Below are 24,060 nucleotides of genomic sequence, written 5' to 3' on the forward strand. Positions count from 1 at the left end.
CTGCATAAACCAGTACCGCTCTTGTAGGCTCAGGGGCAGCCTTTTGACTGTCCTGGCCACCTGACTCGTTTGGGGCTGTGGAGGTTGGGGGAAATGTATATATCCTAGGACCACTGCATGTGACTGGAGACAAAAAGCCCCTGGCCTTGATGGTTCTTTAACATAAGAAAAGTCCTATTGAATCAGGACAATGGTCCATCTGGACCATGCAAATTCAGCTGTCAGTATATGAAGAATGAAATAAAAACAATAAAGAATACCCATTTTAATGAAAATGGAACTTCTGTTTAAAAGCAATGGCTAGAAATAAGCAATGCTTTAAATTTTACAAAATCAAGACATGCTGCAAAGGAAAAATGTTTGCAAAAAAATATATTATTTAATACATGGCAATGAAAGAGTGGAGAGAATTTTGGTTTTAAGGATATAAAGGTTTTTTTTACTTAAGCATTTTAACCACCAGATCTAATGAATACACATTTTAAGGACCCACGAAGGTAATGAAGCATGTACATAAAAGTTTAACTTGAGTAGTCCCATAACAGAAAATACTATCGACTTACTACCATCTCTGTTAGAGTCACTGTGCTCAGGAGAGGCTTTCAAAAGTATTAAGAGCCACCACCTCCACAGTCAATAACGAGAATATGTCCCTTTTTGGAGTTCCTAACTCTAAAACAAACTGTTCCTCAACTGATGCCTTCTGTCTTCAAAAGGTTTGAAGATAAAATCCTCAGTAATATGAGTAACAAGAATAAGCATCACTTGTGAAAAAAAGCTTCTAGGAAAAGATGACATCAATATAATTAGGAAAACATGTAAAAGGAAAGCACACTAAAACTGTAGTAGTAATGGAGAAAAAGTTACATCAGCTGTAGAGTTAGAAAGCGTTGTCAAAGTGTATCATCTGATGTAACTAGTGAAGTGGAGGAAAATAGTCATAGAATGGATGAAGCAAAGGGGTTTAGCAGAGATATATGAATAAATTACTCAGACAAAATGCCACAATATCCAGGACTAACATATCTAAAAAAAAAAGGGAGACTAAAAGGATGTCCCAAACAAATTATGCCTAAGTTCTTTGCTTTTTGGGTTTTATAAGATGAAGTGCTAATATTGGCCAATGAAGAAACATTGATGTATTTCCTAATCATATTAATACAAGTTGAAAATAGAGACTTACATGTGTAACCTTCACATACAGTACAGAATTTCTAATCTTTCAACTCCTCAACAGTTTGGAGTTGAGTTTTCCCAATGTTCATGGCAGAAACTGGCAAAAATCCCCAAAAGTGGTGTTTTTTCATTATTCATGCTCTATTCATGGCTGAACAACTAATAAAATTAGCTATAAATAGGGTGCTGAGTTCAGCATGGCTCAGTGTCACATTTTAACGACTGTAGAGAGAAAGACTTGTTAGATCACAAGAACTGGAAACAACAAGCACGAGCTTTGTTTTCTTTTCCATGGCTGCTTTAGGATGTGATTACAACTACGTGAAACTGATGTGGGACTGTGGTTGATCCTTCCTCCCACTTTTTATGCCAGCACATTTTTTTCTTCTTCCTTGTACCTAAACCAACACTGTAGGGGTTGTGCTATGACACAGTCAGCTATAGTACCAACAGAGTCTGTGCTATGGCTGGCTGTGCAATCAGTCAATGAGTATCAATGCTGGTGGAAGAAAAACAAAAAGTGACCAGGGGCAGGCATACTCTGTCTGAAAACAGCTCAGATCAGCAAGAGCCGATTGTGAAATTACACCCTAGTTGTACAGTATTAGGAAAATCCCTTTACTCGTAAATGAAATCAGAAAATAAAATATTAAGTTAAATGGGATTAGGGGTAGATCACCGGTGTATCAATAAATGTGGGTTTAACATGATACATGTGCTAACCAGCCCTCTTTCAGGCTAAATATAGAAGTCATTGAGTTTCTTTGTGGAAAAAAACATAAACGGAGGCAAAGGAAAATACATCCAAGGCAATAAACTGCAAGTCTCAGTGGAATTAATTTATATGGTCAGATGGTCATTCCTCAAGACTGCCTACAAATGTGGGACCTTTAAGAGGATTTTGTAATTGAGTTATGTGTATTAAAGTAAGAAGGAAGCCTCTAGAAGAGGAAAAACATCCCACACATGGCTCTGAGAGGGAGCAGAGTACCAGTACTCCCATGGCACAGCACAAGACTGGATTTCAAAGCAAGAAAATGCCTTCTGCTGTTTGGTCCTACTGTATCCAGGAAGACAGAATTGTTGTACATATTCTTCATAAATAAGGAAGATACCATAGAAAATTCCCACATCTGAATTGCCAATTTATCCTCCCAATAGAAACAACACATCAACATTTTGACTATGGCCTTATCGTTAGACCTGTAAGTCAAGAACATGCAGCTGAGCTTCCAAGATATTTTACGAAAATTAAATGTCTGAAATTACTATTTCACAGAAGTTAAAGTGAATTTTAAAAAATTATTCTTTTAGCTGATAAAAATGAAAAAAACATCATTTCAAAAGCTTTAAAGATACAATACCCAACTAATTTGGACTTTTGTGTGCCTACTGTTGTTATTAAGGGTGAAGTAAACTTACTAAATGAAACACAGATGGAGTCTATCAAATATCTTGGTACACCAGAGAAAATGATCATACTGTACATTCATACCCTCAAGAATATGCTGGCCAAAGGGTAATATCTTAACATCTGCTGTATATATAACAATTGCAGTAGGAATTATGTTGTTATATTGAGGCATTTAGAGTGCAAATGATTGGTTTTGTCATGCCAAGTATTAATATTGATTGCTTAAGCCCTCCAGACCTTGCCAGCCAGCAAGCCCGCTAATGTGCTAAGTGATTAGCTTTAAAACCAATACTTACTGTGAAGACTTTCTCAGGCTGACCACGGGCTCGCATGTTTGTGTCATGAATTTGCTTTAGTATCATCCAAGCTTCATCATGTTTTCCAACCTAAACATTTGATCAAAAGATTTAAACAAAACATAAGTAGAGATTAAGGTATTTACTATAGTCACTGATCAATCTTAATGCTTCCTATATTGAGGTCATGATGTTAAAACAGAAATAATTTTGACTAGAATCTAAATACTGTTTGAAAAATTATACCTCCAGCAGGAACCGTGGGCTTTCTGGCATAAAGGTGAGGGCTACCACAGAAGACACACAGGGCAGTGCGCAGACAATCACAAATACTCGCCAGCTGTGGAACTGGTAGGCAGAGCCCATGCTGAAACTCCATCCTATGAAAGCAGAAATTCATAAAATGTAGAGAAATAAGGAGTATTGTATGTGGGACTCTGCAGCTTCTTGGAGATGTGAAACGATACCTGTATTTAAATGAAGCCTGATTGATCTCTTATATTTCCACAAATAGAAATGATTTTACAAATAATCTTACACTATGAATTTCAGCCTCTTGCATGTCACCAGTCATGATGGAAAATGGCCATATTTTTAAGGATGGGAGACTTCCTTACATAGGGAAGAAGAAGCCTCTGACAAGTCTCCTAGCAAAATCTGCATGAAGGTAGTTAGGTGAACCAGAGACACGATCACCATACAAAAGAATATATATACCAAGAAATAGTTTTCTATGAAGAGTGGGAAAAGGACAAATAAAAAAATCTACACTCAGATTATGTAGTTTAAGGAATTTTAGAGCCTTCCTAATTAATTATTAACTTTTTCTACAAAGAGCTAATTTCAATAATCTTAGTAAGAGTCTCCTAATATAATATAGTGCAACACATAAGGCATTTACAGAACCTAACTTCGGTTTCCATCTTGTTTCAGAGCACTATACCACTCCTTAAATTCTGTTAAATGTAAACTGACACTCATCCTCCTTGCCTCATAACTAGATGTACAGGAAAAAATACTCAGTATTTAAAATTCTGTCTGAGATGAGCAACCTTAGCACTAAAGTAGAAAGAGAATTTATGATTATTTAAAGAGATTAAGAACAACGGGAAAAGAACTCTCCTCATCTGAAAAATTGATCTTGAGTACATCTGAGTGCTGACATGCTAATAACATTGTTAAAATATACTGAGAAGAAAACAAAAGGAAATACTGGAAAACCAGTAAAATAAGTTCAGCTTTTTAATAACATCTCTGATTGTTTGGTATGTTATGACTGGAGTATTGAAAAGCTAGAATTGTAAGAAACCTAAGGGTTTCTCTGAAGAAAGAGAAAAATATTATTTGGGTAACTATCTGGCCTTTCAGTCTGGCTTCAATATAGCAGAAATTTTCAAGTAAGATTTTCAAGGATAACTTATTAAAAAGTGAATGGAAGATAAGAATAATGATAAAGGACAAAGGAGGTTACTGGAAGAAAATGGAATCCTGGTTAATGAAAGAGCTGACGCCGGATTAATCTGATATATTTCTTTGCTAACTGATTTTTCTAGACAAAAGACATTGTTAATTAAATCTGCCTGGATGGCAGTAAACAAAAGGTACAGCATGTTACCAAATGGCCTATTAAACAGTTTTTTAAAGGAGGTATTTATCTGTTAAATGTATAGTGTATTTTTTAATTTAAAGATTTCATGCTCTGGATCATAAATACATTCTTGGAAAAAAAGAAAGTCTTTTCATATTAAAGTACTTACACGTTGCCATATGAAAAATACAGTCAACCCGTGATTTACATTTGCCCCGTATCAACAGCTCAGTGAAACATTATGATCTTCAGACTTGGGAACTTGTCTTTTCTAGTCTCCTACACACTTCCTGTGTTTCTGAAATGATATCAGCTTGCTCCACAGCCTTATATAGCCCTGTCATCTTTACCCCAGAAAGACAGAGTCAAAAACAATGACAGTGTTGGCAATGATCTTAGAATGCCATTTTACTTTTTTTTAAAGTAAGGCTACAGATAAACATACCTTCCCCCTCCAAAGTTCCCTCCAACAAAAAGAGGCTCTCTAAAATTTAATGTTAAATTTAATTCCAAAATAGAATTTGGAATGAAAATATAAGATTAAAAAAAAGCAAACAAAAAAGGATGTAAAAGTGTATTAAAATTTTCTTTTTACTGATTTTTGGAAAACATCAACTTTTGATCTGATGGGATTTCAAATCCTCAATAATATGGGCATACTTTACATCTCAGTTGGGAAGGGAAGGCAATAAAGCTTTACAGTAAGTTAACGAGGCAATTGGAAACCATACCTGTAGTTTGGGTATTGTGTACACATTCTATTGTAATCACTAGAATCATATTCTTCATTATATATTTTAAAATACAGTACAAAATCACCTGATATAGAAGTCGCAAAATTATTTCCTTTTTATTAAATTAGTTTTTGGTCAGAGCAGTGAGCTGATCTGACTCTCTGGGCAGCCATGCAACTGCTAGTGCCATGGGGTAGGCTGCATAGGACCGGGTTTTCATCTTTCAGAACAGTGCAGTCAAGGTACTGCCTCTTGTTGTCACTAGAAACTGTCCCAGCAATACACACGGCCACTGGTATATTGAGACAATCTTGCCTTTCACCGCTGTGGTTTGTGTTTTATGAGACAGAGCTGCACAAAAAGCACTTCTGCGGTAAATTAACTCAGCTTGGCTTTATACCTGTTATAAAACGACAGCAACATCTTCTGTTCTGTAGCCAGTCCTGAAAAACTCTGGTGATAATTGATTTTAAGGCGTCATTTATTAACGTAAGTGAACCATACTATGCTTAATTAAAAGCTATGAGTGCACCCTTCATCCTGCTGTCATCCTGACAACCTACAAAACATTTTTTTTTACTTCTCAAAATGTCTGAACTGTATGTCAAGTGAAATATTCATTTTAGTTTTTATTGTTCTTATTCTGTCTTTTTCTCTATGCAGTGTATTAGTTGCTGCAATTTATCTTGTGATTTAACGTATCTGCTGAATTAATGATAATAATGAATGTCAGGATTATAAGAAGCAATTGGTAGAAAAAAAGCCAGCTGCAACCCATCTTTCTTGAGGCTGCTCTCCTGTCTATTTCAGCATCAGCCCCAGACCAGCAAAACAAACATGTATTTTAAATGCAGAGCAAGTTTAGATTTATTCTTACGTTTAACACATCCCATTTTCCTAGGTCATGAGCTAATCTGGAAAATGGAGCCATGAGAGTAGCTCTGAATTTGGCTCACAAAGCGGTTTTTATTCCTATTGTATGTGAGTCTTGAAACCAAATGGAGGTACGTTCTTGGCTATAACTCCATTTGCTTCCCCCTTCCCTGATGTATGACACAATAGCAAAGACAGAGCAGCTCTACACGGCTGCGTTCAGAGCACTGCACAGCAGCCCAGAGCTAAGCCACTGCTCCCTGGCTCTGCCGTATTCGAGTGTCATTAATCTTGAAAACGGTGGCAAGGCCCAATGTTTTATGAATTGCAAAACACTTGGCCCAAATGCATCTTGGGAATGGTGTGCTGTAGAGCAACAAAAAAACCTGCAAGGACAGAATCTGCAGCTGCTGCAGCAACCTTTGTGCTGAATACCACCCTCCCACTTTACTGACTGCTGGAAAAGGCCAAGTGAATCACAGACACTGCAATTACTGATTACAGAAACACAGCAGCACACAGTAGAGCAAAATCAAAATGTGTAAGATGCTAATCTATATCCAATCACCGATTTATATTTTGAATTCAGTGTCAACAAGGGAGTGTTCCCTCTCAACACAGCATTTCATCTGCTCTGTGATATTGATAAATTAAAGGATATTATAAACAAGTTCTTGCTTCAAAGGAGAGAAAGGACCATTTCTGTCATAGACTTCTTGAATAAATATAGAGGAAAACCTGTCCATATCATGCTGAATTGTATAAATGTGTATTCCCTGATAAACAGCAGGTATCTTGAAGTACAAGGATCATCTCTTATAGTGTCTAGGTTACTACAGAGCAGACTAGTGGGGACGATTTGCTTAACTTTCCAAAGTGGGGGCTGAAAGGGAATGTGACAAGTCTCTACAAACTCATAAGTGATACACTGAGGTGCAGTGTGGGCAATGAAAAATATGGATGCCTACAGGCCCTGCATAAATAGTGGTTGGCAACAGGGAGGTTTCTAAACACCAGAGGTATAAAGTTCTGAAATAACTGTCTATGAGACTAATGTGGGCAAAAAAAGCCCAAGCAAATATAGGGTTTCTATGTCATGGTTAGCTCAAGACTGACCGTTCTTGATAATTTTTGTTAGTCAATCAGTAGGAATCAGAGGAACTAGATTCATGGTAGTGACAGGAATTGTCAAAAGCCAAGTTTTCATAAACTTATGTCTTTTGGTAGATCAAAGGAGGGAGCAGATGCAAGCATATTCCTAAAATAAGGGATGGAGGAGAAAGACAGCCAAGGAATCTATAGGAATTCATAGACTCGATAGATTCTTCTGCAGAATCCTTTATAAGATTTTACAAATTTTCTTAGTTCTGTTTTACCACACAATCTTTGGTGAGATCTCAGCTTTCTAGCCTCAATTTTTAATGTTTTAAATTTGAAAAATGTGCAGTAACTAAGTTGTGTGATTGCTCTAAATTCCCACGTGGGGGCACTGTTGCTGCACGTAACACAAATACGTTTAAAACGCTTCTGCAGAAAGACTTCTACTATTAAATGTTGTTTTGTTGAGTGTTTCCCAAATCTAAGCTCAATCAAACTTATAAGGAGGACTGGAAATATTTTGCAGCTGGCAGCACCGAAACACATTATTATTGCACTTATATTTAGTCTGTCCTGGCATTACAAAGTTTAGCTGTGAGTGACATCTGGTATTCGAGCCCATATATTTTAGTGGTACTGATTACAATAATGTTAAAACATCTCTAAAATTGAAATTAAAAAAAAAAGAGTTCAGATAAGTTATATAGCTGAGGAAGCTCAGTTAGACACTTTTACAAGACTGAGTCAAATACGTGTTTTCTAACAAATGCAGAAATAATGCTTTCAGAATTACTCTGTAATTGTATCAATGTGAAATTCCAGTAACACAAATTAGAAAGCTTGTCTTTCCTGTGATTATATTATTAATATCACATGGGAAAGGCAGTGATATTTTTAGCCTGTATAGATAGTTAGACACTCTACAAACCCACTGGCTTAGCAGGTAATTTGTGAAGGAATATGGAAATAAAATAGCTGAAGTGTGGCAGGCCATGATGGAGGTACCTTAACAAAGGTGCCTGTAGAAGACTCTTTAAAAACTCTCATTTGTGTCTGCCTGGCTCTCTAGCTGATGCTATTAGTCCCTGGGAGCCGTGAGGATGAACAGTTCAATGAAAGAAGAAAGTAATACTGTTAAACAGATATATTTTACAAATACATTAAACTCAGACTTGGTCTGCTGACACTTAAGACTGTGATTAAAAGGAACAAGATATTTTCTAAACACACATTTCCTCTCCCGCAGAGGAGGGGGGTGTCAACCACTGACACTCATCACTTCCCTGTTGGCATTGATCTTCATCTGAAGATCTGAGATTATCAGGTCTCTGATCACTCCAGTAACATTATCTGCCATTCAGACAAGCCCCAGGACAGCTGCAAGCAGGGCTGACCTCTCATAGAAAATAATTTGTTCTCTGATACCATCAGACACAACTCCTCTATCCAGTGTGTGGCACTGCAGCCTGGGTGATGTCTCCAACTGTAGAGAACCCTCTGAACAGTGACATCAATAGTCCACTTTTTAAATGTTTCTAATACCTGCTGTAGTACTACCCAGTTTTACTCTTCATTGAGAAGGAAGTTTGTATATCCTCATGCTTCAGACAATGATACGGTATGATACGTACCCAAAATTTGAGGTTTAGTAATGATATGTCAGCCTTTCACTTAACCTCACATATAGTCTGCACAGGATATAGAGCTATTAGCATTTCCTTGCTATGGAAATGCTTACATATCTGTGACAGGCCTGATAGAAAAAAAAAACATAAAAAGTAGTTTCAAATTGTAATACCTAACAATGCTGGGGGAAAAAAGACAAGGGAAGCTTGTAAGTCATTGCATATGTGGATTGCAACAGTCTGTCTGAAATCTGACTTTCATTTGGCCTTAAAGTATGGCTGTATCAAGATGCTGTGACACACAGTAGCCAATACAGGCAAGAAGTTAATCTTTAAAATGGCAGAAAAGATGAACAGATGCAATCATATAAGAGAATTAAAGCAGCAATTCCTAATATGAGAACTGCAGGGACCCAACAGCCTGCTTGTGTCATCTGTTTAATCTTGGCAGATGCTAGAGGTAGAAAAGGATGTTTCATTAGTAGTCTATTTATGATTAGGAAATCAGGATCTCACTTGCCTTCCTAGCTAGATAAATATGGATACATGTAGGAACTTGAAGTAAGCTGTTGTCAGTACTGACCCTAAAAGGAATGGCATGTCTATATCTTGATTTCAACAAAGGAAGCTATTCTTGCACTTCAGTTTTCTTTATTGGGAAGGATACTGAGCCAACTAAATAAAACAGAGACATGAATAAGGCAAAATCACTCATTAGAAGTTCACATTTTATGAAGTCCTACAGGGCAGAAGAGAAGCTGTACAGAACCACAGAGAAAGGACTTGCAAATTAAATTGACGATTATAAATTTTCTCCATATCCACCCCATATTCTCTCCTTCAGTGGACTATTCCAAAGATACACTAGTTATAAAAAACAGTGGCAAAAGAGTAGAAGAGATTTCATAGGAGGCAGCTTATGGCTTTGTGGATGCCCCGTTCCTGGTAGTATTTAAGGCCAGACTGAATGGAGCTTTGTGTAACCTAGTCCACTGGGAGGTGTCCTGGCCCATGCCAGGGGGGTTGGAACTCAATGATCTTGAAGGTCCCTTCCAACTCTACCCATTCTATGATTCTATGATCCCCTGATTTTAACTATTCATTGTACCCATCGATATGATGCTGCATGAAAACAAGGGCTAAGAGCAAATTGTTCCACTTGTGGGAAAGGAACAAAGGATGTCACTGCTAAGTAGTGGAGACAACCCTGCAGTACTCCACTTCCATTTGTTTAACTTTGGCCACTTAGAATTTTCCATTCTTAAACTAGAGAAAAATAGCATTTTGCTAAGAAGTCATGCTGATGTAAATGTCTCCACCTGGCCACCACCATGCAGGATGCAATTTTGCACCTTAGCAATTCTGAATACAAAGGCAATGCAACTACCCTGTTGGGCTGGAAGCCTACCAAATCTCAAAAGCACTTCAACATACAATTGCAATGTCTTAATTTTGGTCACCATTAAGAATTTTGTCTCCATCCTGAGTCATTGTGCCAGACTTCAGACACCGGGAATCAAACCTGAATAACTTCTTTGTGGCTTCATTCTGAATGCAAATATCGTTATACTCATTGGGAAGTGGGTATATCTTCACTCATTACTCGCCCTGGATAATGAGCATGGATTTTGAAAATTTTTCCAGGGCAAACCTGTAATTTTCTGATTAGATCTTAAATCAGTGTTTCTAAAACATTCTACCTCTGTGTCTCCAAAATAGCATTCTTCCTGTCTACCTCATACTTTATAAAATATAAATCAGTGCAAGAAGTCTCTTAAAACTTATGTTAATTGTGTATTTCTGAAAGTTAAAATGAGAAACACCATGTTGCAATTGAAATTATTAACTAAGTAAATTGTGTATTTCAGCCTAGAGTCTTCTACACATCCCTTATATGAACTCATGACCCTCATTCAGAGAAAACTGCCCAAGACTACTGGAAATTAGCACCAATCAGCAAAGTCAAATTTTCTGCATGGTTTAGATGCAAAACTTGAAAAAAGCTGTGATTTGTAATCAAAAGCTCAAATGTTTAATTTCCCTACAAAAGGCTGCTTCCGTCACATTTCTGCATCTAAATTGTATTTGGTAAGTTTTCTCCTTTCAGTTAAAGATCTGATATAGATCTACTTCTACATGTAACTAGAAATATTAGGGCTCATACGCAACCCTCCTCGCGCCTGTGGAAAACAATGCTTGCTGTAAGTGCTTGGATGTAAGGTTTTTTTTATACATACATTTGCAATCTTCCCAATGCCCTTGTAGTACTATGGAGACAGGGGAAAAAAAAAAAAAAAAAAAGTAAAAGTAATGCTGGGATGCAATAGGTCAGTGGTTTGCAACCTTCCTGAATTTAATGACCACTAGACATTTTTCAAATGGATGTGTAGAGTCTTACATGGCTAAGGTCTATGGATGAAAGATTTATTTGTCTTAATTATTTTTATGGGTGTATAGCCTAGGCAGCATCTGGAAAGAAAACAGAATGGGCTAAAAATTTTCTTAGCTAAACAACCAGATTAAAAGTGAGCATAAAAATTCAAATGTATTTTTTCAATACAAGCAAAATCTATTCAATAATTACACTCAGTTTACATTGTGATCCAAAATTGAATGGAGACTGAAGATGATGTTCTAATTACACACATATAAAAAAACCAACAACCCAGAATAAGCCACCAAGGGTTAATATTTAGCTGATACCATTGAAAATCTCATTGCAAGCCCTGTGGCACATAAGTGATCTGACTGTTTGGCTGAGTGAGTCAGCAACCCCAGACATTTATATACTCATGCAGTTCTGCAGAGTCCTCACTTGGGTCTGGCTCTGTGGAGCTGTTAAGTGAAGGCGCTTCACAATCTGCAAAACAAAGTGGTAAACTCTGCTGGCCATGACTCTGACAATATTATAACTTACAGGCTTGTCAGGCTAAGAAGAAAAGGCCATGTCATTCTTTCCAGAGATGATGGATCAAGCAGATGCAACTAATGTCAAAAAAAGTGGGCGAAAACACGGGTTAAAAGATGCTGCTGTTAGAATTTAAAAATATCATGGTCAGTGTCAACATTGAGACTGTGCAATCAAATGTCATCAAAATGTGTTTCAAATTTTGTTTGTATGATTTTACTTTTGATTTCTTGTTAAGACTTCTACCTCTGGTTTCCTACATGTAGGAAATAATAAAATAAATATTAAATATAATACATATTATTATATTATTATATATAATTATATCATTATTATGATATACAATATTTAATATATAATATATAATAATTTAATATATTAAATATTAAGTATTAAGTATTAAGTATTAAATATTAAATAAAACCAAAAAAATAAAGTTTCCACTACTTTATTAGACCTCATTAAGAATTGAAAAATGGTTTGCATACAAAGTTTGAAACATCTGTTTGGACAGTGCTAAGGAGTACAATAAGAATAAATCATCAAAAGTAGACAAAATCTGCTTCTATAAATAGACAATGTAAAATTGCCAAATGCCCTGTGCAGTAGTCACTATGAACAAAGACTGAAAGAAAACAAATTGTCTGCAACAAGATCTAATCGTATCTTTGTTCTATCAATGTGCAAAATACATATACAATGATATCTACGTAATTTTGTGTGGTGCCTTCCACTGCCTACTCATAGCTCTGAGCTCACAAACTGCATTATATTTGGCGTGACAAGTTGTTGTAGACGCTATCAACAGCAGCTGTTAAATGTGGAAGCTAATTGAAAATTTAAGTGTTCCTGTCCTGGTGCAGGACTTGCAGTGATTTATGTGTATCTGGACTAAGGATATTTAAATGATGGGTTCATGGTGAAGAAGAAAAGAGAAGCAATTAATCAAAAAAGACAATCAGAAAAAGGCACAATAAACCGCTGCGGTTTATGAAAAGAAAATGGGGCCTTCTTATCTAGCCTAACTTACAAACAAAACAATCATTGAAATGTTGGAACATTTTCTGAAGAATACAGAGAGGCCATGTTTTTTACCAGTGATATACATTTTACCTTTTGCATGCTGCTGCAGTGTAACAACAGAACATCCATGTAATGAAATAAATTCTTTCAAAATTTAACTTTATTATATTTTATTTGCTTGAAAGTTGTTGCAAGAAAAATCTTTTTTAATGAACATTTCAGTGCTGTGATTTTAGTCTCATTTCCTTTGTTGCTATTTAATTTACCTCTTATTCTCTTTATTTTTTATTTTAAACAAAAAGGAGAAATATTCTATCACTAAGAGAGAGACAGATAGATTAAACAAGCAGTGTATGTGATCTAATAATGACACCATTCTAAGAATTATCTTCTAATCTAACAGCAGTCAAATAAAGAAACCTGGTTGAATACGCGGAGCTTTTCTGTACATACTGTGAACCATGGGTCAGAAGTCTTGAATTCAAACTTTGGTCAAACACTTCCAACCCAAATATTATTCATGCTCACAAATCAAGTACTGATGATCCTCAGTTATAATCTATCATAGCTATCCAAGGGACAGTGGGGTTGGGAGATGGATTTTGCCTACGGAGATGCAGTCACAGTGTTTGAAATGTAAATATCAAAGGGAAAAAAGAAAATACAGTATATTAAATAAGCAGAGCATTATATTACATTTTTCATTTTACGAAGCTTCATGACTTCCTTACAGAGTCTAGAATATCCAGATATCATGAAGGAATCTGATGCTTATATCAGATTGAAATACGTAAGGTTCCTGTGGGAAAATAAGACAATCTAAAAGCCTTGCCTTGATTTCTTAGCTGTGATTCCTCACTGTTTGATTATATGACAATGTTACCTTCAGAAAACAACTAGGAGGGGGGACAAAAATGTCAATGCCCCAAAACAAATAGCCCCTGTACTAGAAAGGAAACAAGATAATACAGACTCAAACAGCAAGAGAGAAACAGAGAATGGTAGAAAACAGCTTCTCCTTATGTCAGCCAGCCTTAAAGCTGAGGAAAGTGGGGTCTGAAACCTCAGCCCAGAGCCCTCACTATGAAATCCAGCTATTTCTCTTTGCTCATTTTGTAGGGTTTTATGCTGGTATATTTCAAAAGTATAAAAACACAGCTGTGTTTTTATGGGAATATTAAGCACACAAGCACTACAGGGAAGGTAGATCACTTTTTTTCCCATAAATTTGTACAGGTCTCTTCCACGTAAATATGTGCAAAAAAAATATAGGTAGATGCTGTATTCAGATTTTACATACTCAGATTTACATGGAAAATTGAATATACCTTGATGGAATTATTTTTGCTGAAGTACACATGATTTTCAAAAGTAACATTTAATACTTTTCTTTGAGGAAAAGTATAAATACTTTTCTTTCCTGAAAAAGAAATAATTCTGCCATTTATAGAATCATAGGATCACAGATTGCTTATAGTTGGAAGGGACGTTCAAGATCATCTACTTCCAACTCCCCTGCCACAGGTAAGGATGCTTTCTACTAGACCAGGTTGCTCAAAACCCCATCCAGCCTGGCCTTGAACACTTTCAGGGACGGGGCATCCACACCTTCTCTGGGCAACCTCTTCCAGTGTCTCACCAGCCTCACAGTAAAGAATTTCTTCCTAATAGCTAGTCTAAATCTACCCTCTTTCAGTTTAAAACCATTACTCCTTGTCTTATCACTACACTCCCTGATAAAGAGTCCCTCTCTATCTCTTCCTGTGCCCTTCAGGTACGGGAAGGCTGCTGTAAGGTCTCCATGAAACCTTCACTTCTCCAGGCTGAACAACCCCAACTCTCAGCCTGTCTTCATAGAAGAGATGTTTTAGCCTTCTGATCATTTTTGTGGCCCTTCTCTGGACTTGCTCCAACAGGTCCATGTCCTTTCTGTGTTAAGGACTCCAGAGCTCAACGCAGTACTCCAGGGGGGTCTCACCAGAGCAGAGTAGAGGGGTAGAATCACCTCCCTTGTCCTGCTGGCCACACTTCTCTTGATGCGGCCCAGGATGCAGTTGGTTTTCTGAGCTGCAAGGGCCCATTGCCAGCTCATGTTGAGCTTCACCTCTACCAACACCCCCAAGTCCTTCTCCTCTCAATGGGCTGCTCTCAGTCCATTCTCTGCCAAGCCTGTATTTGTGCCTGGGGTTGACATGACCCAGGTGCAGAACCTTGCACTTGGCCTGCTTGAACTTCATGAAGTTTGCACGTGCCCACCTCTCAAGCCTGTCCAGGTCCTTCTGGATGGCATCCCTTCCCTCTAGCGTGACAGCTGTACCACACAGGTTGGTGTCATTGGAAAACTTGCTGAGGGTGCATTCAATCCTGCTGTCCATGTCACTGACGGTGACAAAGCACCAGTACCAATACCGACCACTGAGGAATGCCACTCATCATTTGTTTCCATTTGGACATCAAGCCATTGATCGCAGCTCTTTGAGTGCAGCCATCCAGCCATTTCCTTATTCACTGAGTAGCCACCCATCAAATCCACGTCTTTCCGATTTAGAGACAAGGATGTTGTGGAAGACTGTCAAATGCTTACATAAGTCCAGGTAGATGAAGTCAGTGCTCTTCCTTATCCACCAATTCTGTAACCTTGTTGTAGGAGGCCACCAAATTTGTCAGGCATGATTTGCCCTTAGTAAAGCCATGTTGGCTGTCACTAGCCACCTCCTTATTTTCCATGTGCCTTAGCATAGTTTCCAGGAGGATCTGCTCCATGATCTTGCTGGGAACAGAGGTGAGACTGAATGGCCTGCAGTTCCCTGGGCCTTCCTTTTTTTCTCTTTTTAAAAATGAGGGCTATGTTTCCCCTTTTCCAGTCAGAGGAAACTTCACTGGACTACCATGACTTCTCAAATACGGTGGGTAGTGGCTTAGCAATTTCATCTGCCAGCTCCCTAGGACCTGTGGATACATCTCATCAGATCCCATGGACTTGTGCATCTTCAGGTTCCTTAAATAGTATCAGATCTTTTCTTCTCCTACAGCAGGTGGTTCCTCATTCTCTGCCTTTCCCTTCTGTGACTTGTATGGTGTGGCTAGAGCATTTGTCAGTGAAGATGGAGGACAAAAAGTTGTTGAGCACCTCAGCCCTGTCCATATCCTGGGTGACCAGGTTTCCCATTTCCTTCTGCAGAGGGCCCACATTTTCCCCAGTCCTCCTTTTATTGCTGACATACCTATAGAAGCTTTTCTTGTTGCCCTTGACATCCCTGACCAGATTAAATCCTATCAAGGCTTTAGCTTCCCTGACCTGGTTCCTGGCTGCTCAGACAACTATTCTGTATTCTACCCAGGCTGCCTGTCCTTGCTTCCATCCTCTTTAGGCTTCCTTTTTCTGTTTGAGATTTTCCAGGAGTAACTTGTTCATCCACGCAGGCCTCCTGATGTTTTTGCCCAACTTCCTCTTTGTTGGGAAATATCACTCCTGAGCTTGGAGGAGGTGATCCTTGAATATTAACAAGCTTCCTTGTGCCCTTCTTCCCTCCAGGCACTCTGTCAAGCAAATCCCTGAAGAAGCCAAAGTCTGATCTCCCGAAGTCCAGGAAAGCAAGCTTGCTGGGTGCCCTCCTCACCACCCTAAGGATCTTGAACTCCACTATCTCATCATCACTGCAGCCAAGGCTACCCTTGAGCTTCACATTCCCCATCAGACCCTCCTTGTTGGTGAGAACCAGGCCCAGCATGGCACCTCTCCTCCTTGGCTCCTCTATCACTTGGAGAAGGAATTTATCATTGATGCATTTTCAGGAACCTCCTGGATTGCTTATGCCCTGCTGTGTTGACCCTCCAACAGATACCACGGTGGCTGAATTCCCCCATGAGGACCAGGGTCTGTGAATGTGGGGCTGCTCCTGCCTTTCTATAGAGGGCCTCATCTGCTCAGTCTTCCTCATTGGGTAGCCTGTAGCAGACCCCCACTATATTGTCATCTGTCCCTACCCTCCCTTTAATCCTGATCCATAAACTCTCTGTTGGCTCCTCATCCATCTCCAGGCGGAGCACCATGCACTCCAGCTGGTCACTGACATAGAGGGCAACACCCGCTCTTTGTTTCCCCTGTCTGTCCTTCCTGAAGAGCCTGTATCCCTCTATTCCAGCACTCCAATCATAGGAGCCATCCCACCATGTCTCTGTGATTGATGTGTAAGATTGATGATGTTAATTTTATTTTAAAAGCAACTGCACTGTAAATTGAAAAATGATATTCCAGTTGTATAACCAGTCCATGGACAGAATATATTATTGAAGTGAAAAGAAACTGATACTAAAAGGACAATCACTAACTACTTCAGAGCAGACAGATTTAAAAGCCAGACAAAAAATATGGAAGTATGGCTGATGAATTTATACAGTTGTACTGTGTTCCAGAGAAAATTAATGCACTTATGCATCTGAATAATCATAGAGTAAGAACAGCAACATCTTCTTCTTCTTTATTCTGTACAAATCACGTGGATTTTTCATCTGTTATGGACCAATTAGGAAACGAAAATATTTTTTGTCTTTCTAACATTAAAAATTTGAACAGAGAAGAAATCTCATCAGATTAGCATCTTCTTTGTTTCTGGAAGTGAAAAGCAAGGGTTTTGCCTGACAATGCCGACATTTCTTATGATCACTGGCCAGACTTCTAAGGAAGCTTCATTAACTTGGATGTAATTTTTCTTAATTTACACTCAAGGTCAATTCATCGTGTGAAACTGATTTTTCATTAAAACTAAGGCTGAGGAGTTGCTGTTGTTTTATTGCCATAAAATGAGTGACTATTACTATGATTTCTGTGGAAAGCAATATTTCTGGCAGTAGACAGTGATGTTTATGACAACTGCCTGTTCACCTATCTGTCAGTTCCTCCACCAGCATCATTTAAAGCTATTGACGCAGTTCAGCCAAATCCGACAAGAAAAAAGAGTCTCAAAGAAATCACATTCCCCAAAGCATTGTGAAATGCACTGCCTAGGCAGAGAGGAGATACCCCATCAGAGGATGGAGAAAAAGGCATGAGACGTCAGTGGTCTCTCAGAGATGTTGCAGCCAGCCTGGGGCTGGGACCACTCTGTGGCTATGCCAACCACTGGCTCTGGCACTGGTCTGACCCAAGCCAAAATGCATTGCCTCCTCCCTGGCAGCAGCTAGGCCAGAGCAGGGCTATAAGGCAGCAGGAAGCATGGTGAGGGTGTGGGAAGCTGAGTGGTTCTTATTGCACAGTGCTAGTGATAAGAAAGGGCAATTGTAGAGACTATAGCAGAAAGGGATATGGAAAAATCAAGGAGGAACTTAAAGTACTGCAGTGGTGCCTTGTAAGGGATATAGTGGAAGAGAGGAGAGAAAGGGGTTAGCCAGCATCACAGGGACATCGACTGATACTCTAGTAATCTGGGCCTCACAACTTCTCTGCTCGCAAAAATTTGCTAGTTTTTTACTGAACCTCTCAATAAACAAACTTTCTCTTTCACTGTCAACCTAAAGAGCCCAGAAGAAGGTTATATTTGAAGCTCACTAATGAGCATCTTCAGTGCTCATTAAGTAGATGTGCTAAAAGCTACTTAAGCTTCTAAGGCTTGCAAATATAAACATTTAAATGACCATATCAAACCCTGCATTAGGGCACAGAAAATAGCAAACTGATAAACAAAGTGATTTGTTTTGCTTTCCTAGCTGGATTTGCATAAGCAGCTGTTCTAAATTCTGCTGTGTTCTGTCATTCTTGTTGTTCCTTAAGATGAAGATTTTTTTAAAGTGCATACACATCCAGTATAATCTAATTTCATAGGATTATTTCAAATGAAGAACAATTCACGAGTAGGAGTTGATAACTCAAGTTAACATTAAAACTGCCTCATACCCACTTTAATTAACTTGGATTTAAAAAGTATAGATATAGCTTCAGCCTGCAGAATACCAGACTAATAGAAGTGCATTAAGTACGAGGGGAAGCATAGCACATTGGGGATCATTTTGCCTCTTAGTGGAACGCAAAACAAATCAACAGATGTTGCATTATATAGTAGATGCCTTTATGTCTGATTTACACCATTTGTTCAGTATGACACAGTCTCATAGCAAATACAGATTGAGCCTTAACAAAGCTTCAACTTCTTCTTTTAAATCTCAAATAATAGTTTTCACTGGTTAAGGTACCCACAGATTCATGGATTCTGAAGACAGAAGATGTATCAGAAAGACAATTGTATGGGGAAGGAAAAATGGAAGAGCTGCTCTTGGTTTTAAAGTTTGGGTCAAATGTTTCCTCCAAGTTTTTTTGAAAAAAGAAAGAATATATTGATTTAAAAGTCTTCAGATTTATTGGTGGGCTTTTTACAACTGAGAAAAGACACATGCAGCTCTTCCCCAGGCCATCTTCTTTGGCATCTCTCTTTGTTCTGGACAACTAATAAAATTCAGGGATCTTCTGCAGAGAGAAGAAGCTACTGTGTAATAGAAAATGGAGTCTTGGGCTCAGCTTTTTCCAAAACAGCTGCTACCATGGCTTGGATTTCTTCTAAACTATCATGAAAGGGCAGACTATTAGGGAAATGTTTGAGAAAAATAAGATAAATAATGTTTTTTAAATAGAGAGTCCAGAGTTTTCAAGATTAGAGATGGGCTTTTTCATTTTTCTTTCTTGCAGTGCAGGGTTATTCAGCAGAGAAACCTTCTGTCTTTCTTTTGGAGCTAACAGTGAGAATAGTTTCATAAATAGGCATTTTCCTACATGTGCTGGGAATGTCCAATGCTGCTCCTATTTCTTTTGCTTTTTTCTTCTAATTTCTGAAGTTCTCTCCTCCTTTTGTCTGTTTCCTTCATTTGTTCCTTTCTGGCCTACTCCAGCATGCTCTAGAGCAACAGTATCAGTTTAACAGTTCCCTGAAGAAGAGGGATGGATGTGATCTTGAGCAGGCATCTGGTGCATCCACTCGCTCGAAATCAGAATCATCAATGACCCCTACAACATTCTCAAAATATGTTGTTAAAGACTTACAGTGCCTGAGATTTCATTACTTCCATAGCAGTTTTATTCAGATGTGTAACTAACACACCATTAGAGCCTGCTCTTGGATTTGACTAGATGATCTCTGAAGGTCCCTTCTAACCCCTACAATTCTGTGATTCTGTGATTCTGTATACTACCTCTCCTTGACAGAAATTTCAGATCATTACCTTTTGTCTTATCATCAGTAAGCATCAGTAAGTGTTCCCTTTGCAGTTCATCATGCTTTTCTCTTATTTGCCTTCTGCAAGATTAAAGAAGACATCACTGATGCACCTCTTGCATTTCTAAATCATCGATGGCATTGTACTTCAGCATGTTCCAACTTCAAACAAGGAAACCAAGCAGCCATCACATAACTGTTTTTGCTGTTTCCAGCTCACATTAGTCAGGTGTTGACGTGCAAGGAACTGCAGTAAATCACCCTTGCAGATATGACTACTGGGTATAGTTCCTTTTGCTGGTTGTTTTGGACACAGTCACCGCAGTGATGCAGCAATATGAAATCAGTCAAGTGTGGCTCTTTTTATTACAAATCATGTAAGCGCATCCCAGTCTTCTGATTGGATGGGTGCACTGCATCAGAGATAGCCAAATTCCCCTTTGGGGACTACAGCGAAGGAAGGGTGGAAGAAGGAACGCAGTGATCTTTTCCCTAAGATGAAACTATGATTTATAATAACATTTATCAGCTGCTGGGTACCTCACTGCTGAGGAAATGCTGTGAGCAGCTGGTGAAATAGCCGTGAGTGAAATCAAGCTGTTCCTCTGTTGCTCAGACCCACCTCCCACAAATGTTTCAGAATTTAGAAGTGCTACAAGAAACATTTGAAATGCAGCAATATCTGTAAAAGTAATAGCCATTTATTTACAGCACCACTGTCAATTTTGGTACTTTGAAGTTTATAGATTTGAGCAGACAAATTGTGTCTAAGGACGCTTTACAGATATTAATCTGTGCAGTCTCGACAAAGTAATTAATAGTGGGGTTTTTATAGACAAGTAATAATGAGGTTAAGACCCTAATTTTTCAAAATAGACCAAAAATTTCAAAAATAATTTTTCAAAAATTTTCTATACTCATCCAGGTACAATCCTGACCTCGACCTTGAGATACTCAAGTTCACAGGTTACTGTTGAAACAAAATGTAACCTATACAAGCTGCTAGCAAAAAATCTGGCTTCTACTGCTTCATTTTAGTAACAAAGCCATTCATCAACCTTTTAATTTCTACAAAAATAAATGCTTTTTTTCTTATATTATCTATAACATATACCATATAATACTTATGTACTGGGAAGCAATTGTTTAATGACATTCATCTTGGAATAATCATCACCACAGAGGAGCACAAACCTTTGACTCCACTTTGCTAATGCAATAAATTCTTGTCTCCCAGTAATGGGAGCAGACCAACAGACTAGGCTGAAATCTCTGTACATCCACACTGGCAGCTCCCACCACTCAGAATGATCCAGTTCTGTTCATTAGCAGTCCTGGAAGATGGATGGCTCTTAAGATCCTTCTGCTTTTATTGCTAATCAAGTACTTGCCACACCCTCTAATCCCACTGATAATACATAGCATTGGCATAGGATTTTTTGTCCCAGTACTGCTGCTGCCAGGTGCCACTGAGAAACCTTTCAACCCGTTGCAAAAACATAGAATAAGGGAGTTAAACATTTTTCTGATTTTATTGCCACTGAACAGTTTCAGTCCACCATGTTCTCAGTTTAGCCTGCTGCAGGCTGAGATACTAACTCCTCCGTTAACACATTAACACCTCCTGGTGCTGTACATGCTCTGAGTTGCACAGCGAGCCAGTAGCTCTCAATCTCTTCATCTGCATAGCTGCTGCATGCAGCTCTGCTTGCCTCCTTGCCTATTTTACTACAGTATAGTTCATAATGGTTTCATACAGAAGGGGCTTTTATTGCAGTTTTGAAGATATGTTTACCATTTTTATATCCAACTGGACGACACAAGAACAAAGCAAACATGACAATAGATAATACTACAGAAACTACTCTAGAGCCACCTACCAAAAAGGCAATAAAAAGATCTTTTTGATTGCCAGTCAAGTTAATTACTTAAGTGAATTGATCTGCTTGACCTCAACAGTCTTCTGCTACAAACTGAGAAATGTTTTTCAGGCCACTTTGCAAGTTACTTAAGAGAAAAACAGATTGGTCCACCCTAATCACAATTTCACTCAGTTAGAAACAGAAAACATTTATGTATTCTTGTGCCTATGAAAAGACTTATCTACTTATGGAAAGTAGAATTAAGAATGGGTAATATGTCTCCAGTAGTAGGTTTAGTGAATTTAGCATGGTCCTACACTATTAAGGACGGGTTGTGGTTTGATGTGCCCTTAAAAATCTCCAGTGATGGAGATTGCGTAACTGCATTTGGCAATTTGTGTTAGCACTTTATTACTCTGTATTTAAAACTTAAAAGACACATTACAGCTAGGCAAGAAATCTTCAGTTCTGAAATTAAATGCATTTTCCTTCGATTTCTTTTTCCACTTTTTTCTCCTCCAAATTTGTGTTCTCTGAATGGTGCTAAATACCTCTGTTATGAACACAAGGAGCTGGTCCTCAGTTAAGTGGAAGAAAGACTACTGATGACGAATAGTTCAGATGGAGATCTGTTATGCAATCTGTTACAGTGGTCTAAATAAAATGTTGAGGCTAAAGACATAAATCTGCTTTTTGCATTGTATTAGAAAGTAGTATGTTTCCTATTTCCTTGATTCTGTACCATTAATTTTGTAGTCTTTTAGTGAATAATCTAGCCTAATTTAATTGGAATGTGATAGATATACATGGAAGTATATGTCTCTGCCTCTGATCATACCATGGAGATTTGTTCACTAAGGCCATTCGACATGGTTGTCTCCTCTCTCTCCTGGTAATACTAGAAGTGGGGTGTTAAGGTGTGGGGAAACCTTCAGACTTCAAGTGCAGCTTATTCTGTAGCAACCTGGACACCAGCACCATCCTGTTCTCTACCTTGCAATATAATTTCTTTTCAGCCATATATTCCCCTTCTTGTTCATTGATTTGTAAGATTTACAAATCAATATGGTCAATATTTGTTACTAAGCAAAATACTCTAGGGAATGTTTTCAATTTTGAAAGGTTTTTCTGTAGTTTATGAAGCCAGAAGAGGCTTGTATGCTTCATATACGCAAAATAAAAAACTACACGGAATACCAAAATATAGGTTAAATACGCTGAAATCCTTGTCCAGCTTCCTCTGATTCTTAGTTTGGAGATATGGTATAACGTTGGTTTGGGTTTGCTTTTTTTTTTTTATTAAAGGCGTAAAATGGCTAGAGCAACTTGCATCATTCTTTTCGATTCCTGTTGTCAGACTAACACATAAACTTGGTATATCAAAAGGTAATATATCATTATCTGGATTTTAAACTGAAATGCAATTTCTCACTCTTAAGATTTTTCGTTATTTGAAAAATGAACCGTTTAAAGAATATTGTAATACCATTTGACACATTTGACAGTTTTTGAGCTAATCTATCTTGAAACATGATACTAAATTTAAAGTTGCACTTGCAAAATGATTTATAAAACAGTAATTATCCTTCCTATCCAGCCTGATCTAAGTAGTGCATAAAGCAATTTCTTTGTAGCATCCTAATCTGGGACTTTGTTAATTGGCAGCAATTAGAAGAATTTCTTTGCAGATGTTTCTTCTAATTGCTTCTCCATGACCTGAACTCCTGTTCCAGAGACCCTGAACAAGTCTGCATCTATTTTCAATTTTCTTAAAAAAGCCAACAGACATAGAATTCAAGAAGCCCCGAGACAGAGATGGTTGTCTTCCAGATAGTATTAGCCTTTCCGTATATGGTCACTGCAGTACTACATCACTCTGATTCCTCTCTTAACAACATGCTGATGCCAAGGCAACTGTCAGCTTCCCTTTATTTTGTGTTTCAGAGTGTTACTCAGGTTTCAGACACTCCTGTGCTGCTTGAACAGAAACAGAGATAAACTGTTACATATAGAGAATGTAATCTTTGTTTTTTCACAGAAAATACAGCTAAATCTTCAACTGGTAAATTTGTATAGATAGCTTCACTGGCTGCCTTGGGCTAGATAATGTATATCGGCTGTGTTTAAAGTGGCTTATATAAGAGGTAGTACAAATTTAAGGAATACATTTGTAAAAGAAGGAGGGGAAAAAAAAAAAAAAACAAACCATAAAATCATTCTGCTCCGTTGGCCTGGTATTTTTCTATTCATTTAAGAATAAT

The 24,060-nt window shown here is 38.0% G+C and overlaps 1 protein-coding gene across 1 annotated transcript in view; it reads right to left on the minus strand.

Annotated features, from left to right (window-relative positions):
- SV2C (synaptic vesicle glycoprotein 2C) overlaps nt 1-24,060 on the minus strand; it is an 83,367-nt gene that overhangs the window by 20,064 nt on the left and 39,243 nt on the right. The window contains exons 4-5 of the mRNA XM_074166040.1: nt 3,133-3,266; nt 2,887-2,976 (exon numbers count right to left, since the gene is read on the minus strand). Of these exons, the coding sequence (XP_074022141.1) occupies nt 2,887-2,976; nt 3,133-3,266 (224 nt within the window). The remainder of the gene's footprint in view (nt 1-2,886; nt 2,977-3,132; nt 3,267-24,060) is intronic.

The sequence above is a fragment of the Numenius arquata genome, chromosome Z (assembly GCF_964106895.1).
Source record: "Numenius arquata chromosome Z, bNumArq3.hap1.1, whole genome shotgun sequence".
Classification (NCBI taxonomy): domain Eukaryota; kingdom Metazoa; phylum Chordata; class Aves; order Charadriiformes; family Scolopacidae; genus Numenius; species Numenius arquata.